We start from the raw sequence: 15,736 nt of genomic DNA on the forward strand, positions 1-15,736 counted from the left end.
TGAAGCATAAAGGACTGGGAGTGGCGCTGTGGCTCAAGAGGTAGAGTGCTCGCCTTGAGCTAAAGAGTGCAGGGCCAGGCCCAGGCCCAGAGTTCAAGCCCCACAACCACCACCACCACCACCACCACCAACAACAACAACAACAAAAATAAAAGACTGTTATTTGGGCCAGCAAAAAAGAAGCTGCTAGCTTGGAGATAATTTTAGGAAAGAACTGTGGGACATGTTTTACCAGCTTACAATGTGTATGTTCCCACCCCATATTACAGATTCTACCTTCAAAATACTATGGAAAAAAAGTTGGAAGAACCCAAGACTATTACTGTCACCCTCCCTTCCTTCCTATTGTAGAATTGAGATCCCAATAGAGCTCTTCCCAAGCTGATGTTTTCTAATGCAGAGATATATGAGAACTTGGTGGAAGCAAAGCCTTCATCTGTTGAGAAATAGACAAGAATCACAGCAGTAGGAAAATAAATACAAGAATAAAACAACTATTTTGCTACTCTCCTTCAGTTTCAAAACACATGTCTTCATTTTCTTCTACTAATTAGCTTACAGGAATAGCATAAATACAATAAAAACCCTTTGTCTAGATATTGAAAACTTCATGGATATAAGTCTATAGCTATATCCAGATGTCTTCTCTCTTCCTGTTCCTTGGTCAGTACTTTATTTACTAGCTCTGACCTCAGGGCACACTACATTGAAGTGGGTCCTGAAATCACCCCACCATACCAAACACTGAACCTCTAGATTTGTTTTGTGTGTGTGTGTGTGTGTGTTTGATACCAATACTGGGGAGTTGAACTCAGGGCCTGGCATTCTTGCTTGGCTTTTTCCTCTGAAGGCTGGGGCTACCACTTGCACCACAACTCAACTTCTATTTTTTTTTGCTGGTTAATTAGAAAAAAAGACTCTCGTGGACTTTTCTGCCAGGGCTGGCTTTGAACCTTGATCTTTCCATCTCAGACTCTTGAGTAGCTAGGATTATAGGTGCCTGGTTTGTCCCTCTAGTTGTGAGCAATAGATTAAGCTAGTGGTTATGATTGGAGGTGGAAGGGGCATCCTGGAAATCTCAGGAATCCCCTATTTCCCAATCAGTATGGCACCAGTGCACTAGTTGAATATTTTCCAGATGTCCACAATTCAAATAAAGATAGTAATATGCAGAGTTCAGTAAGGCATTTATGCTCTCCATAAATTGAGGCTTTAATCACAGAATAAAAAGCAGACATTGCCAGGCATCAGTGGTGCATGTCTGTAATCCTGGCTACTCAGGAGGCTGATATCTGAGGGTTGCTGTTCAAAGCCAGCCTGGGCAGGAAAGTCCGTGAGACTCTTATCTCCAATTAACCACCAAAAAACCAGAAGTGGCACTGTGGCCCAAGTGGTAGGTAGAGCGTTCACGTTGAGCTGAAGAGCTGAGGGACAGTGTACAGGCCCAGAGTTCAAACCCCACACCCAAAAAGAAAAAAAAAAGCACAGACATCCAGAGTGTGTTAGAAGGCATATATTCACCGAATATTTTAAAATTTAATCTATTTTCAACTGACATAATTATTAATGATCTATGTTTAAGGGGTACAAATTGATGTTTTGACATATGTATGCATCATAGAAAGCTTCAGTTAGGCTAATTAATGTATTTATCACCATGTTACCAACTAATCATTTTATTTGTGTGGTGAGGATGTCAAAAATCTGTTTTTCAGCAATTTTCAAATATGTAATACATTACTAATGATGGTTACCATCCAGAGCAATAGTTCACTGAAACTTTTTCCTGGCTTAACTGAAATGATATAACCTTTGATTAACATTTCCCATAGGAACTAAGCTTCGAAGCTCAGCATGGTAGTACACAGCTGTAATATGAGCCCTTAGAAAGCTGAGGTAGGAGTATTTTGAAATAAAGGCAAGTCTGAGATATATAGTAAGACTCTGCCTCAAACAAAAACAAGAAAATCTCTGACTGCAATGACATTACATTTTATCCCTTTAATTTGATAGTTACTTTTTACAGCACTTGCATTAATCCTAACAGTTTTTTTTTTTTTAACACATTTGGGGGCCAGTCAGAAGATATAGTCTAATGGACTATTTTTCCTGGGCTATCTTTAAACCATAACCCTCTAAGTTGTCAGCCTCCTGAGTAACTATAGTTACATAGTTACAGGCATGAGCCACTGGCACCCAGCTGGAACCAGTTAGTTTTTATCTAGGGTTTGTGTTATATATTTCAATTCAGAGCTTTTTTTTTAGTAGTTTTGTAGCTTCTCACTCTTCAAAGAGAGCCTTTAAAAATCATCTCTGTGTTGTAATGCACCTCTAACTTCTCCTGTACAGAAGATGTAGGGGAAAAAAACTTGAGAACTTAAATATCTAAGCTTAGGTCTCTGAAGTCTGTACAACTCACAGGACCACACATCTTACCCAGAACACCACATTCTTTCCTAGCCTTCACCAGCACACAGCCCTGCCAGGAGCCAGTCTGCTGGAAGAGGCTAAATTGCACTTGTGCTTGGAGTAGGAGGCGAGATGGAGTGATAAATAAGAGCCTAAAATAAAAATTAAAAAGCACACAGAGGATACCATGTGAATGAATACTCTTAAAACTGTCCGCGGTGGGAAGAAATCAAAAGGTTTATTGGGTGATGAAAAATACTATAAACTTCATATAAAAACATTCCAAGGTTTGGCCTTGTGTAATGTAAAAGAGGATTTTTTTTTTACTAAGATTCAATTGAATCAAATCAACATAAAGAAATTGAAATCAACATAAACAAATGATTCCATTTGAATTTGGTTATTTTCTCAGGCCCCCTGTGCTCATTCCCTATTCCTGTCTGTCTATCTGTCTGTCTGTCTGTCTGTCTGTCTGTCTCTCTCACACACACATACTCACACACACACACACACACACACACACACACACACACACACACACACACTTACAAACTTAGGCTCACAATTTCTTAGTAGCCTCATGGCATAGTGTTTGTTGTGCTCAAGTGCTCAAGTTCTATCCAGGTGACACCTTGCCAAGAAGGCTCATGTATGCCCTGATTTATGGTTTTCAGATGTATTTCTATAAATACTTCTAAGTTCTATAAAGTGATGTTTCTCTGTGTCTGCCTGAACTCTGTGTGTGTGTGTGTATATGTGTGTGTATGTGCTTGTGCATGCACATATGCAAGTGTATGCATGGTACTAGGGTTTGAACTCATGGCCTGGGAGCTGTCCCTTAACTTTTGCATTTAAGGCTGGTGCTCTACCACTTGAGGCCTTCCACCTTTTTTTGGTGGGGGGGTCCGGTCGTGAGGCCTGAACTCTGGGCCTGGGCGCTGTCCCTCAGCTCTTCAACTCAAGGCTAGTGCTCTACCACTTGAGCCATAGCACCACTTCTGGCTTTTTTCTTTTTGCTTATCTGGTGCTGAGGAATTGAACCCAGGGCCTCATGCATGCAAGGCAGTCGCTCTACCACTGAGCCACCTTCCCAGCCCCCCATTTCCATCTTTTTGACAGTTAATTGGAGCTAAGTCTTACAGACTTTTGGACCCAAATCAGGATTCAAATCCTGATACTCAAATTTCAGCCTTTTGAGTAGCTAATGCCACTGGCAGCCACTGATTTTTTTTAAAGCTATGGAAATGAAAGGGAGAAGGCAAAATTGTCCAGTTGAATTAATAGCTATTTTAGTCTTTTTACCATTTTCAGAGAAAGGAAACTAATGTAGTACTGGGGCAGATAGTAATACAGGGCAAGAAGGAACTTGTGCCCAGGCTGTAGGTGCAAAGTTGAATTGTGAATGTAAGAAATATTATTAAAAGTGTACTGTGTATAAAGTCAGTATTTTTCTCCAGTATTTAGGCTCCAGTAAACAAGATCATGCCTGTTTCCTTAGCTACCTGAAAGGCAGAAAGCAGAATGCATGGCTCAAGTGGTACAGTACCTGCATGGAGTGAAGCTCTGAGATTTGGTTTTGATTTTGCATTACAATCAGTAAAAAAGTTTTAAGCATACTTTGAATACTTATTTATAGGTCATGTACATATATAAGCAATAAATATGTACTGCTTTTTATAAATAATATTTTAATTTAATATAGAAACTCACAGATTGCCTGCATGTCAAATTTTATTAATATGTATTTTAAAACATATAAAATATATATTTAAAAAGAGTAGCTGGGCACCAGTGGCTCATGCCTATAATCCTGGATACTTACGAGGCTAAGATCTGAGGATCATGGTTCAAAGCCAGCCCAGGCAGGAAAAGCCATGAAACTCTTATCTTCAATTAACCACCAGAAAACTGGAAATGGCTCTGTGGCTCAAGTGGTAGAGTACGCACCTTGAGCTGAAGAGCTGAGGGACAGCGCCTAAGCCCAGAGTTCAAGCCCCATGACCCTCCCTCCCCCCACACACAAAAGAATGACATAGTTCAGGCTGCTATAGCAAATTACTACTGGCTGGGTGACTTTAACAAACAAAAATGTGTTTTTTAGAATTCTGGATAATCCCTGGATACTAAGGAGACTCATGTAGGAAAGAGGACAAGTGGAGAAAGCCAAGCTTTGAATATTTGAATATCTGAACGATGTGTGTTAGCCACTTTCATAAACTGAAAATTGTTGTTATAATAAGTAGCAACAAAGGCAGCCATTCACAAGTGCATGAATAAATAAAGGCATTTGAATGAAACAAGGTCTTTTGTTCTTAGTCATCAGTGTGAATTCAGCAGAGGAGTGCATTCCCTATGTGTTTTTTATCCTTTAATAGGATAATGAGCAGAATTGTTTCAGGAACATCTGTGTTTCACAGCATCCATCCTATCCTCCATAGTCAGCAGAAAACATGTTTCATTTCTGGACTGCAAATAGATGCATCCACAGATCAGTGTATTCTGTCTTAGCGACTTCTATACAGAACTTGGAAACGCAAAATAAACAACTTTACTGTCCAGACACAGGAAAGACATACTTCCGATTATTGGAAAAGCTTCAGTTCAGAGTTCCTCTAGATGTCAGTATTACATAGGGAAATGAAAATATAATATCCTGCAGCAATGAATGAAGACCTTACATTATTTACATGGCAAAACATGTGGTTTATGTTTACCAAAGGGGGGGGGTAGCTTTGTTCAGAAACCGGGTTCTCTGCTCTTCAACATCAGTATCTTCTGCTGCTGGTTGGGTCAGACCTGGAGCCTGAAGAATTTGATCACAACATGTGAACAGATGCTCTACCCACACTCAGCTGGCTTTCTGGGTAAGCAGTGATCAATTAGCACTCCAGTGATCAATTAGAACAGCCAAATTCTCAATTTTACCTATGTTGATGGACTGAAATAAAAGGAGCCACTCCAGCTTTTATAGTTAAATACATCTTTGCTTTTACCATTATGTTTATCCCACAAAGGTAAGTCCAGAAGCATTATGCCTGTTGATATACTTAGTTGTATTTCAAATGAGAAACCTAGGAGTAGGAACATAGCAGAGAGAGTGAATTTGTTCAAAATGCACTATGTGCTTGTATAGAAACATCATAATGCAACCTTCTTATGTTACAAATGAAAAGATAAAATAATCATAAAAATTAAATGTTATAGACACAATTTGTTAAAACTGTCTTGACATTTAACTAATTTGAATGTGTACATTCAAATCTGAATTTTAAGTTGTTTATCCTTTCTTCCCCTCCATTTGTTTTTATTCTAATCTTTTGATAACTATTTGTCTCATTACTAATCTGTTTTCTTTTTAGTGGGGCTTGAACTCAGGGTCTCATGCTCATTCTCCATTAGCTTTTCTGTTCTGGTGCTTTACAACTTGAGCCATAGTTCCACTTCAGCCTTTTGCTAGTTAATTGGAGATAAGAGTCTCTTAGTTTGTCTGCCTAAACTGGCTTCACACTGGGATCCTCGTATCTCAGCCTCCTGAAGAGTTAGGCCACTAGTACCAGGCTGTTTTCATTTCTTATGCCCTTCTCTCTTAATCTTTTTTATCTTCTGTGGTGCTATGTAATAGACCCTAATAACAGCTTGGCTACGATCCTTCTGTCTGTAATCTCTGAGTACAGATTGAAATAGGTAGCCAAGTTAGAACCCTGCCTTCTTCTATAAAAGGAAATGATTGTCTCTATTTCAGAGTTCTTATGAGGCACAACTGAATAAATAATGCAAGGTTCTTTAAGGAACTCCTGGCACAGTGTCCATGCTCTGTACATTTTGGCCATTATCACTACCACTCATCATCATCATCATACCATCATGATCTTCATTGACATCACCACCACCACCACCACCACCATCATCATCATCATCATCATCATCATCACATTACTATGTGATGTACTATTATTTTGGGCCATTAAAGGCACACAATCTAATAGGAAACTAATAAGGAAACTTATTCAATAAAGTATTGCAAGAGATAACAGGTTTACCCATAGGCAAAGATCTATGAAAATAGAGGAGGAACAACCCACTTTGCCTGAGGACCCTGAAAACTGTTTTTTCCAGCCATCTCTGCACTGTATTCATGAGGGAAACTTTTATTTTTGTTGGTTGTGGGGCCTGAACTCTGGGCCTGAGTGCTGTCCCTCATCTCTTCAACTCAAGGTTAGCACTCTACCACTTGAGCCACAGTGTCACTTCCAGCTTTTTCTGCTTATGTGGTACTAAGGATCAAATCCAGGGCCTCAAGCATTCTATCACTGAGCTACCTTCCCAGCCCAGGAGAAAAATTCTTTCGCCCTACACTCTGATCTTTGCTTTTTATACGTTATTGACCAGGCCTCTGCATTGCAAGCACCCCCCCCCCCCCCCCGCCCAGAAACAAAGTAGAAATACTCTGAACCTGTGGAACTGTGCTTTGAATTATTTTAAAGTATATTGCAATTGCCCTTAGTACCCGAGTTATGCTCTTGGAGTTTCCAGTTTGTAAAGCCCCCTTCAGCAAGTTGTATTCCATTTCAAGGACAAGAGATTGATTCTGTGGACCTTCAACTTAATCAGGTTGTGACTCTGAGCTTTAGAGTTTGTAACAGTTTGGTTGTTTGTAACAGTTTAGGTTGTTTACTTTTTATGTGTTGTTTTTTTTTTGCCAAGCAAAGTGGGTTGCTCCTCTTCTATGTTTGCATAGATCTTTGCCTATGGATAAACCTGTTATCTCTTGCAACACTTTATTGAATATGTTTCCTTATTAGTTTCCTATTAGATTGTGTGCCTTTAATGGTCCAAAAGAATAGTACATCACATAGTAATGTGATGATGATGATGGTGGTGGTGGTGGTGGTGGTGGTGGTGGTGGTGGTGGTGGTGGTGGTGGTGATGATGAAGATCATGATGGTATGATGATGACGATGAGTGGTAGTGATAATGGCCAAAATGTACAGAGCATGGACACTGTGCCAGGAGTTCCTTAAAGAACCTTGCATTATTAATTCAGCTGTGCCTCATAAGAACTCTGAAATAGAGACAATCACAATAGGGTTCTAACTTGGCTACCTATTTCAATCTGTACTCAGACAAAAGGATCATAGCCAAGCTGAATTATTAATATTTATTAGGGTCTATTACATAGCACCACAGAAGATAAACAAGATTAAAAGAGAAGGGCATAAGAAATGAAAATAGCCTGGCACTAGTGGCTCATGCCTATAGTCCTAGCTCTTCAGGAGATTGAGATATGAGGATCTCAATGTGAAGCCAGTTTAGGCAACCTTGAGCAAAAGTAGCCCAGGGACAGTGCCCTGAGTTCAAGCTCGTTAGCTCAAGGCTAGTCCTCTATCACTTGAGCCACAGCGCCACTTCCAGCCTTTTCTGTTTATGTGGTACTGAGGAATTGAAGCAAGCACCCTACCACTGAGCCACATTCCCAGCCCCTTTATGTGGTATTTTAAAGGGAGTTACTAAACTAATACAGAGAACCTAGAGTTGTGAGAATAATTTATCTACTTAGGAGAAGTACCATCTGTTCTTAAGAAAAGCTTTCTTTAATCTCCTGCTTTCTCTGTATGTATGTAGGTGTGTGTGCCTATACATATATGTATATGTTTATGTGTATATATCTTTGCATTCAACTTACATGAAGCATATCAAGACGACTTAACAGGAGGTCAAAAATAATACGTACATTGTTGCTATCCTTTAGTTTGTTCACAAAAATTGGTTACATTCTACAAATCTTAATAGAATTCTGTAGTATTTCTTTGAAAGTCTCAGACACTCTAATCTATATAGGATTTCATTAATCAAATGGTTATAAACTATGTGACTACTTATTTTATGTTTAATTTCTATGCCTGAATAATATAATATAGTAGTTACCAACCTGGAGCAATTTTGCTGCCAAGGGACATTCAGCAATCTTTGAAGATATTTTGGTTTATTGTGTGTCTTGTGTGGTGTGTGTGTGTGTGTGTGTGTGTGTGTGTGTGTGTGTGTGTGTGTGTGTGTGTGTGTATGCATGTGTGTATATCTGGCAGTACTAGGGCTTGAATTGAGTACTTAGGTGCTGTCCCTTAGCTTTTTAACTCAAAGCTATCATTCTACCATTAAGCCACACTACCATACTAAGGTACTCTACTACTCCCAGCTTTTTGGTGGTTAATTGGAGAACAGAGTCTCATGGACTTTCCTTCTCTGGACTGGCTTAGAACTGCAATCCTCATATCTCAGCCTCCCAAGTATCTGTGATTACAGGTATAAGTTATCAGTACTTGGCTAATTTTACATTTGATTGACAATGTGTTAGATAGTCAGGAATGGTAAGTTTTGAGATCTATTGCAGAACAGGATCAACATAGTCCATAATAAGGCATTATGGACTTTGAAATAATAAAGAGGATACATTTCAGATATCTACAGGAAAATTTTGTCATCACAGCTCAGAGGCCTGGAACTGCTGGCATCTGATAGGTAGAGGCTAAAGCTGCTGCTAGATGTATGTATGTACTACTTATGATGTTATTCACAACAAACAACTGTCCACCCTCCTCCTTCATAGTGCTAAAGGTGAGAAACACGGATGCAATAGCTGATTTCAATTACTTAATTTTGTATTTACAGACTGAGGAGAAGGTGTGGCCAAACCCTGTCCTGAAGGAAAGGACACGTATTGAAGATGAAAGGACATCATCCCTCACAGGTAGCACCTCTAGAAGACCATACAGCGGATAAAAAGAATTCTGCTGTGACCGTTCTGCTGCATCTGTTGTTCTTATTTAAAGGAAATGACACATTTCTAAACTTGTGTAGGGAAATGTGTTGTTTTGTGGATAACTTGGCTTTGGGTCCTATCAGTTATAAACAAAAATCTCTTGAAATTCATTGTCAGCTGATTATTCATAGTTCCTCCTACTTTGCTCTTGAGTCTTATACCTGCTGATAAAAAGAAACCCAGGTAGAGATACCACTGTATGAAACCCAGATTATACTGATCACATGCCTTCCCCATTAAATATTATGTGTCCTATGGTGGCTTCTAGAAAGATCTACAGAGAAGAACCAATTCTCCTCTGAAAATGAAAAGGTTGATAGACTCAACAAGAAAAATGCCGAGAAGACCAATGCCTCCGTAGCTCAGAGTATTATCATGTGTAATATGGAAAAACAAGATAATGCGGAAGATCTTGCGCCAAGAAATTCCATAGAGTCAGATGGAAAAGGCTATTCATGTGTAGAGAGTTTGAAGAGACAAGAAAACAGTAGTACTGGAGATGATAAGCAAGGCGTTGTGGGTAAAAACGAATGTCTACTGTTCGAAAGAGAGAAAAATGAACCTTTTTCCAAGGAAGAAACTAGTGGAAGAGAAGCTGAGAACGGTGAAGGAACCACAATTACAAATGAAATGGTGCTGGACCAATGTTCAAATAAAAGGCAGCATGTTGATAAAACCAATGGTGATGAGTGCCATGAAAGGTAGGGTTATACCAGTACACATCCACAGCTGGTGAGGTTTTTATATATTTTTGTGCCACTAAAACTTGAGGTTAAATTGAAAGGATAAATGGAGAGCATTTTTAAGGCAATGAGTTGAGTTTCTCAAGGTAGATCTCCATTGCCATATTTTCTTGTCATTACTTTTTATTTCTTGCCTGTGATATTTTCCAGTATTTCATTCTTTTCCCCTTCCTTTCCTTTCCCTTCCCTTCCTCTCTCTTCCCCTCCCATACCTCCTCCTCTTCTTTTCTCCCCTCTCTGTCCCCTCTCCATCCCTTCTCCTTCCTTCTTTTATATTCTTTTTGTCCTGGGGATGGAACCCAGGACCTGAATCATGCTAAGTATTGTGCTCCCATTGAAGAGCTACACTAGTCCCACTTTTCTGTCTTCTAAGTCTTTTAATAAGTGCAAGTAGCCATTACAAAGGTAATGGTTATTAATACTTCCAGTGATCGATTGTATTTTTAAAGATGAAGTAAAAAGTTTGTTTTTTGTTCTTTAACAATAGATAAAACATTCTTCCCAAGGCCAAGAACTAAATAATGCCTAGATTTAATTGTAAATTAAAAACTAACAGAAAAATATACCTAGTCCATGATTCAGGAAAAAATAGGTCATTTCTCCCCAAATATTATAAGAAGTAGATTTTTGTTTTTATTTTTCTATTGAAAATGTTCATAAACAAATTTAAGAAATTTTGTAACCAAATAAAATGAATTGCTTTAGGTTAAAACAAATCACAGTATCTATTTGGCAAAAACAATATCTAGACACCTGTGTGGTCTCTTTTAGAGAATTAAGAAATAATTTCTATTTAGTTTTAAAATAATATATTTGAAGCCTAACTTTAGAAAAATTTAATTTTCCATAAATTAAGCATAGGATTATTCAAGGTAATCCCTATAAAGATATCCTTAATGGGGTCAGAAGCTGTCCAAAAAAGGGAAATTAGGTTAATTCCTGCACCAGTGAAGGCTCTCTCCTGGCTGTTAATCTTCCCACAGATTATCACTTTTTATGTTATGCTATAATTTAGTGATTTTTTTCTCTTGTATAAATAAAGGAAGTCAAAAAGGTGAAGATCAAATTACTACTTCTATAAAGAGTCAGTTAAATAATGTGGGTTCACCATGAGATCTTGAGGAGATTTTCTACATCCTTGGATCTAATAGGGAGCAACACACTGTCATAGTTTGTCTCTAACTGAGGTAGTCATGTTTCTGCTACAGAACTCACATCCTCTTTGCCAGAACACTACTGTAAGAAAGCTTTGATTCTAAGAATTTTGATCATCTGAACATTTTCTCCTTCAAAGTTTGAGAAACACAACTGGATTTTATTTTCTAGGTGTGTCATCAGCCTAAAAGACATTTTGACAGAAGGAATCCTGGAAAATTCTGGATCCACTTTCCAAAATGTGGAACAAACAGAGTTTGCTGGCAGCAGTAAGCGGAGAGTGATGGAGGAGTACTTTGTCAATGAGGACAACAAAAAGAGCAAAATAGATGTTGTGTGTGCAAGCGAAGAACAAACATTTGAAAGGACAGAGGACACCAGACAAGACCAAAGGAGCTGTCAGGGTCCACCCCAGGAGTTAGCTGGAAGGAAGACCTCCAGAGAACAAGATCTGATGGCCCCACTGGGTAGGAAATGGCTTTTGTTCTGGCCTCCTAAAGTTTCCTCACCTTGTCCAGCAAGCATTCCAACCAAATTTCTCCTAGTCTAAGAGCCTGAGGAAGACAATTCTGTGATGATGCCATTAATATGGTTAACTCAAGCACTTTTTTTTTTTTTTGATTGGTTGTGGGGCCTGAACTCTGGGCCTGGGTGCTGTCCCTCAGCTCTTCAGCTCAAGGCTAGCACTCTACCACTCGAGCCACAGCGCCACTTCAGACCTTTTTCTTTTTGCTTATGTGGTCCTGAGGAATCGAACCCAGGGCCTCATGCATGCAAGGCAAGCACTCTACCACTGAGCCACCTTCCCAGCCCCAACTCAAGCACTTTTAAAAATGGTCTCATGGATGCAAACCCAAACCTTGCTTATATTCCAGGCCAGTGAAGCAATTTCTTTTTTAAAGAACAAAATTGGAAACAATGAATGCCATCAAGAGAATCCCCTCATGATTTTATTTTTCAGCATATGCATGGTATGAGAGGTGAATGGTCACATCAAATCAGATTCCTAGTGGTTTATGTTATCTGAATATAAAAATGTTAAATTAATTAAACTAAATTGATATTAAGCTAAACATATCAATACTTACAAGAGTATATAGAACAAGGTAAGTACTTAAAGAAATATATGTTGGATAAATATTTGGTTTTGAAGGCACAATTTCTTATAGTCTACTTTCTTACATCATTGTATGTATAAAGTAGATGCTAAGTGATGAAACAAAGAATGAACAGGCTCGTGAATAGAATATTTTAATAGTAATGCAAAGGTTTAGAGGAAACACTGGGAGAGATATTATCAAGTAATTATGCATGTTAGGAATGATGCCAATGTAGACTTAAGTTTAAACACGTGGGATAGAAGGTAGAATGTGGGAGAAATTTGATAGCTGTACACTACACACTTACCTACTTTTATTGGGTGTTTAACTTCCAGCTAGCCAGGAAAAATTCATCTCTATGCCTTAAATGTCTCTTATATAACACCTAAGACATTTTTGGAAAGCATTATATATAAAATATCAAACATTTCAATGGCAGAAATGGGTCAAATAATTTCTTACGTTTGAATTAAAGTGATCTCAGGTTTAGAAGTATTTTATTTTCTTTATTCTTTTCTTTTTTCTTTTTTGTAGTACTGGTGACTAATCTCTGGTTTGGTCAGCAGTACCTCAAGAGTCTTGTTCATGCTAAACAAGAGCTCTATGACTAAGTTACAGCCCCAACTCTTGAACTCTTACTGTTTAAACTGTCCTGGGGCTGCAGATTTTGAACTATCATGACTTTTCCAAAATTTGTCCTGATGAGGATATAGTTGACTGGCCCTGAAATTCTTTCTGTAACCTCTAATATCACCTTATGAGTCACAAGTCAGAATCTGAAGTAAAAATGTATGTTCTTAGATTATTAGCAATAAGTTGGGTCACTTGTTTTTTATGATTAAATGGGCACATTTTTTCTATGAGGCTCAATGACTGATGCTACTGTGAGGTCAGATTTCCTGACAAATGGCCCTTCTCTCATCTTCCAGATGATATCCCAGCTCCTGCTGCTCCATTTGACCATCGTATTGTAACAGCCAAATACGCTGCAGTAGACAGTTCATATATTGTCAGCAAGACAGACATTCTGGGAGGGTGAGTAACTCTGGATTTGAATAATCTTTCACTAAAAACAGAAAAGCCTTCACAGAAACAGAGCCTGAGGACTTCAGAAGTGTTAGCTGACCATCACCAAAGAACTAGAAACATTATAAATAAACATCTTCAGAGCTTTCAAGATTTTTTTAAGTGCAAGTTCTTGGGCTTGAACACAGGGCTTCGGTACTCTTCTTTTTATTCAAGGTTAACACTCTACCACTTAAGCCACAGCTCTACTTTCTGCCTTTTGCTAGTTAACTGGAGGTAAGTGTCTCACAACTTTTCTGCCCAGGCTGCCTTTTAACCTGGGTCCTCAGATCGCAGTTTCCTGAGTAATTAGGATCACAGGTGTGAGCCACTGGCATCTAGCTTGATTTCAATCGTTTTTGAAAATTGTAACTAATACTAAATTGATGTAATGATGAAACTTTCCATTTATTATCTCACACTGTAAGAGGAAGAGGAATGCAGAAAATTACACATGTACAAAATTAGCTTAACAAGGAAGGTGCACAAAGTTTCTGTGATTGGTTATTGGGGTATAATTAGTTACTTTTTTGTAAAGTTTCTCTCTCCTCTTCCCATTCCATGTTCCTTTTGCTTTTGGACATATGGAATCACCTGGCCTTGGTCTTTCTCAGCTGGCTGATCATGCTTTGCTTTCCACTTGGTAGGAATGGACAGAGGAGAAATGAGGATTCTAAAACATGAGCTGGTGTCATGTTTAAGTCTTCAGAGACTTCAGTGGCAAGCCGGCAAATATTTTTTTGAAGTAGAATAGTTATTTGCAGAAGAAATTTGGACATCATTCCCAGGGTTTCTGTTGCTTTTCCGGCCAAGGTTTGCCAATGGCTCCCCTTAAACTTCTGTTCTACCTCTGTGAGCACCACTGGATCTGCTCTGTTGTACTGAGGTCTGATCTATCGGGAAAATCACTTTGGCTTTCTTTCAACACTGGTGGCTATTATATACTCCTAACATAAGTTAGAAAAGTATAACTGAGCCTGTGCTGTTGCTTTAAGATAAAACTTGCTCATGACTGTGCATTTCGTGATTACTAAGTAAGAAGCTATGTTACTTTGTTTTATGATACTGTAAGCAACCACTGCAGGTTGGGTATTCTATCAATGAAAGAGGTATATTTAGCTCAAAGGTTGGGCATTTGGTATCATAGTGCCTTCATTGTAGAGGCTCTAGGGAAAGGTCCTCTAGATGCATCATGTCATGGTAAATGACATTATTGGAGGAGCACATGGAAGTCAGGGAGAGATGGAGAGGGGCTAGGTTTGCTCATCTTCAAGAGCTAACCAGGTTTCCACAAGATCTATAATTTCTTCAGAGGACAACACATCTAACAACCCAATTATTTTTTTCTTTTTTTTTCATTTTCTTTTCTTTTCTTTTTTTTTGTGAACATACTGTACAGAGGGGTTACAATTACATGGGCAGGATAATGCGTACATTTCTTATCAAGCATTAACAACTCAATTATTTTGTAGTAGGCCCCACTTCTTAAAAGTTCCATACCATATATATATATATATAGTGCACACACACACACAATGGAACTCTATGCTTCCATCAGAAAGAATAACACTGCATCATTTGCAAGGAAATGGAAGGACTTGGAAAAAATCATATTAAGTAAGCCAGACCCAAAGAAATATAGGTCCCATGGTCTCTCTTATTTGCAATAATTAGTATACATCTAGGATAATCTTAGCTGATGATCAGAATAGCTCAATAGCTATGTCATATTACCCATATAAGATGATGCTAAGCAAAATGAACTTCATGACATGGACACAGGAGGTTTTTCTTTGTTGTTGTTCTCAATGTACTACATGATTTCTTTTTTCTTTTGTGTCCCTCCCCCCTATGGTTTATCCCCTGTTGTCACTACATTCAATTTTGGAACCCTGAGTATTGTATATATGTTTATCTGAACTAGGGAAAGGAAGGGGAACAACAAAATGGTGAGACAAAGGACAAAGGGGGAACCTATGCAGCAGCGATACTCACAAGGCAACATGTTGGAAATGCTCTGTACAACTTGGTGAGGGGGGATTGGAACTGGAGGGGGAAGGGAAAAAGGGAGAAAAATGAGGGAAGGGGTAACAAATTAGACATCATCACCTTAACAATAAAAAAAATATAAAAAAGTTCCATGCCATCCTAGCTACTCAGGAAACTGAGACCTAAGGATTGCAGTTCAAATCCAGCCTGGGCAGGAAAGACCATGAGACTCTTATCTCTAATTAATCACAAAAAAGCCAGAAGTGGTGCTGTAGCTCAAGTGGAAGAGTTCTAGCCTTGAGCAAAAGGAGCTTACAGGTAACACCCAGGCCCAGAGTTCAAGGCCCAGAACTGGCAAACAAAAAGTTCCATATCAACCCAATACTGCTATCCTGAAGACCAATCACATGAACTTTTGAGGAACATATTTAAAGTATATCCCTAGCAAAAGCTGTCAT

At 38.7% G+C, this 15,736-nt stretch overlaps 1 protein-coding gene across 1 annotated transcript in view; it reads left to right on the plus strand.

Annotated features, from left to right (window-relative positions):
• The window catches only part of Mylk4 (myosin light chain kinase family member 4), a 105,749-nt gene that overhangs the window by 69,424 nt on the left and 20,589 nt on the right, over window positions 1-15,736 (plus strand). The window contains exons 3-6 of the mRNA XM_042680354.1: window positions 9,076-9,154; window positions 9,495-9,927; window positions 11,296-11,591; window positions 13,154-13,259. Of these exons, the coding sequence (XP_042536288.1) occupies window positions 9,076-9,154; window positions 9,495-9,927; window positions 11,296-11,591; window positions 13,154-13,259 (914 nt within the window). The remainder of the gene's footprint in view (window positions 1-9,075; window positions 9,155-9,494; window positions 9,928-11,295; window positions 11,592-13,153; window positions 13,260-15,736) is intronic.

This window comes from Dipodomys spectabilis, unplaced genomic scaffold (assembly GCF_019054845.1).
Source record: "Dipodomys spectabilis isolate Male_0828 unplaced genomic scaffold, ASM1905484v1 ptg000059l, whole genome shotgun sequence".
Lineage (NCBI taxonomy): Eukaryota > Metazoa > Chordata > Mammalia > Rodentia > Heteromyidae > Dipodomys > Dipodomys spectabilis.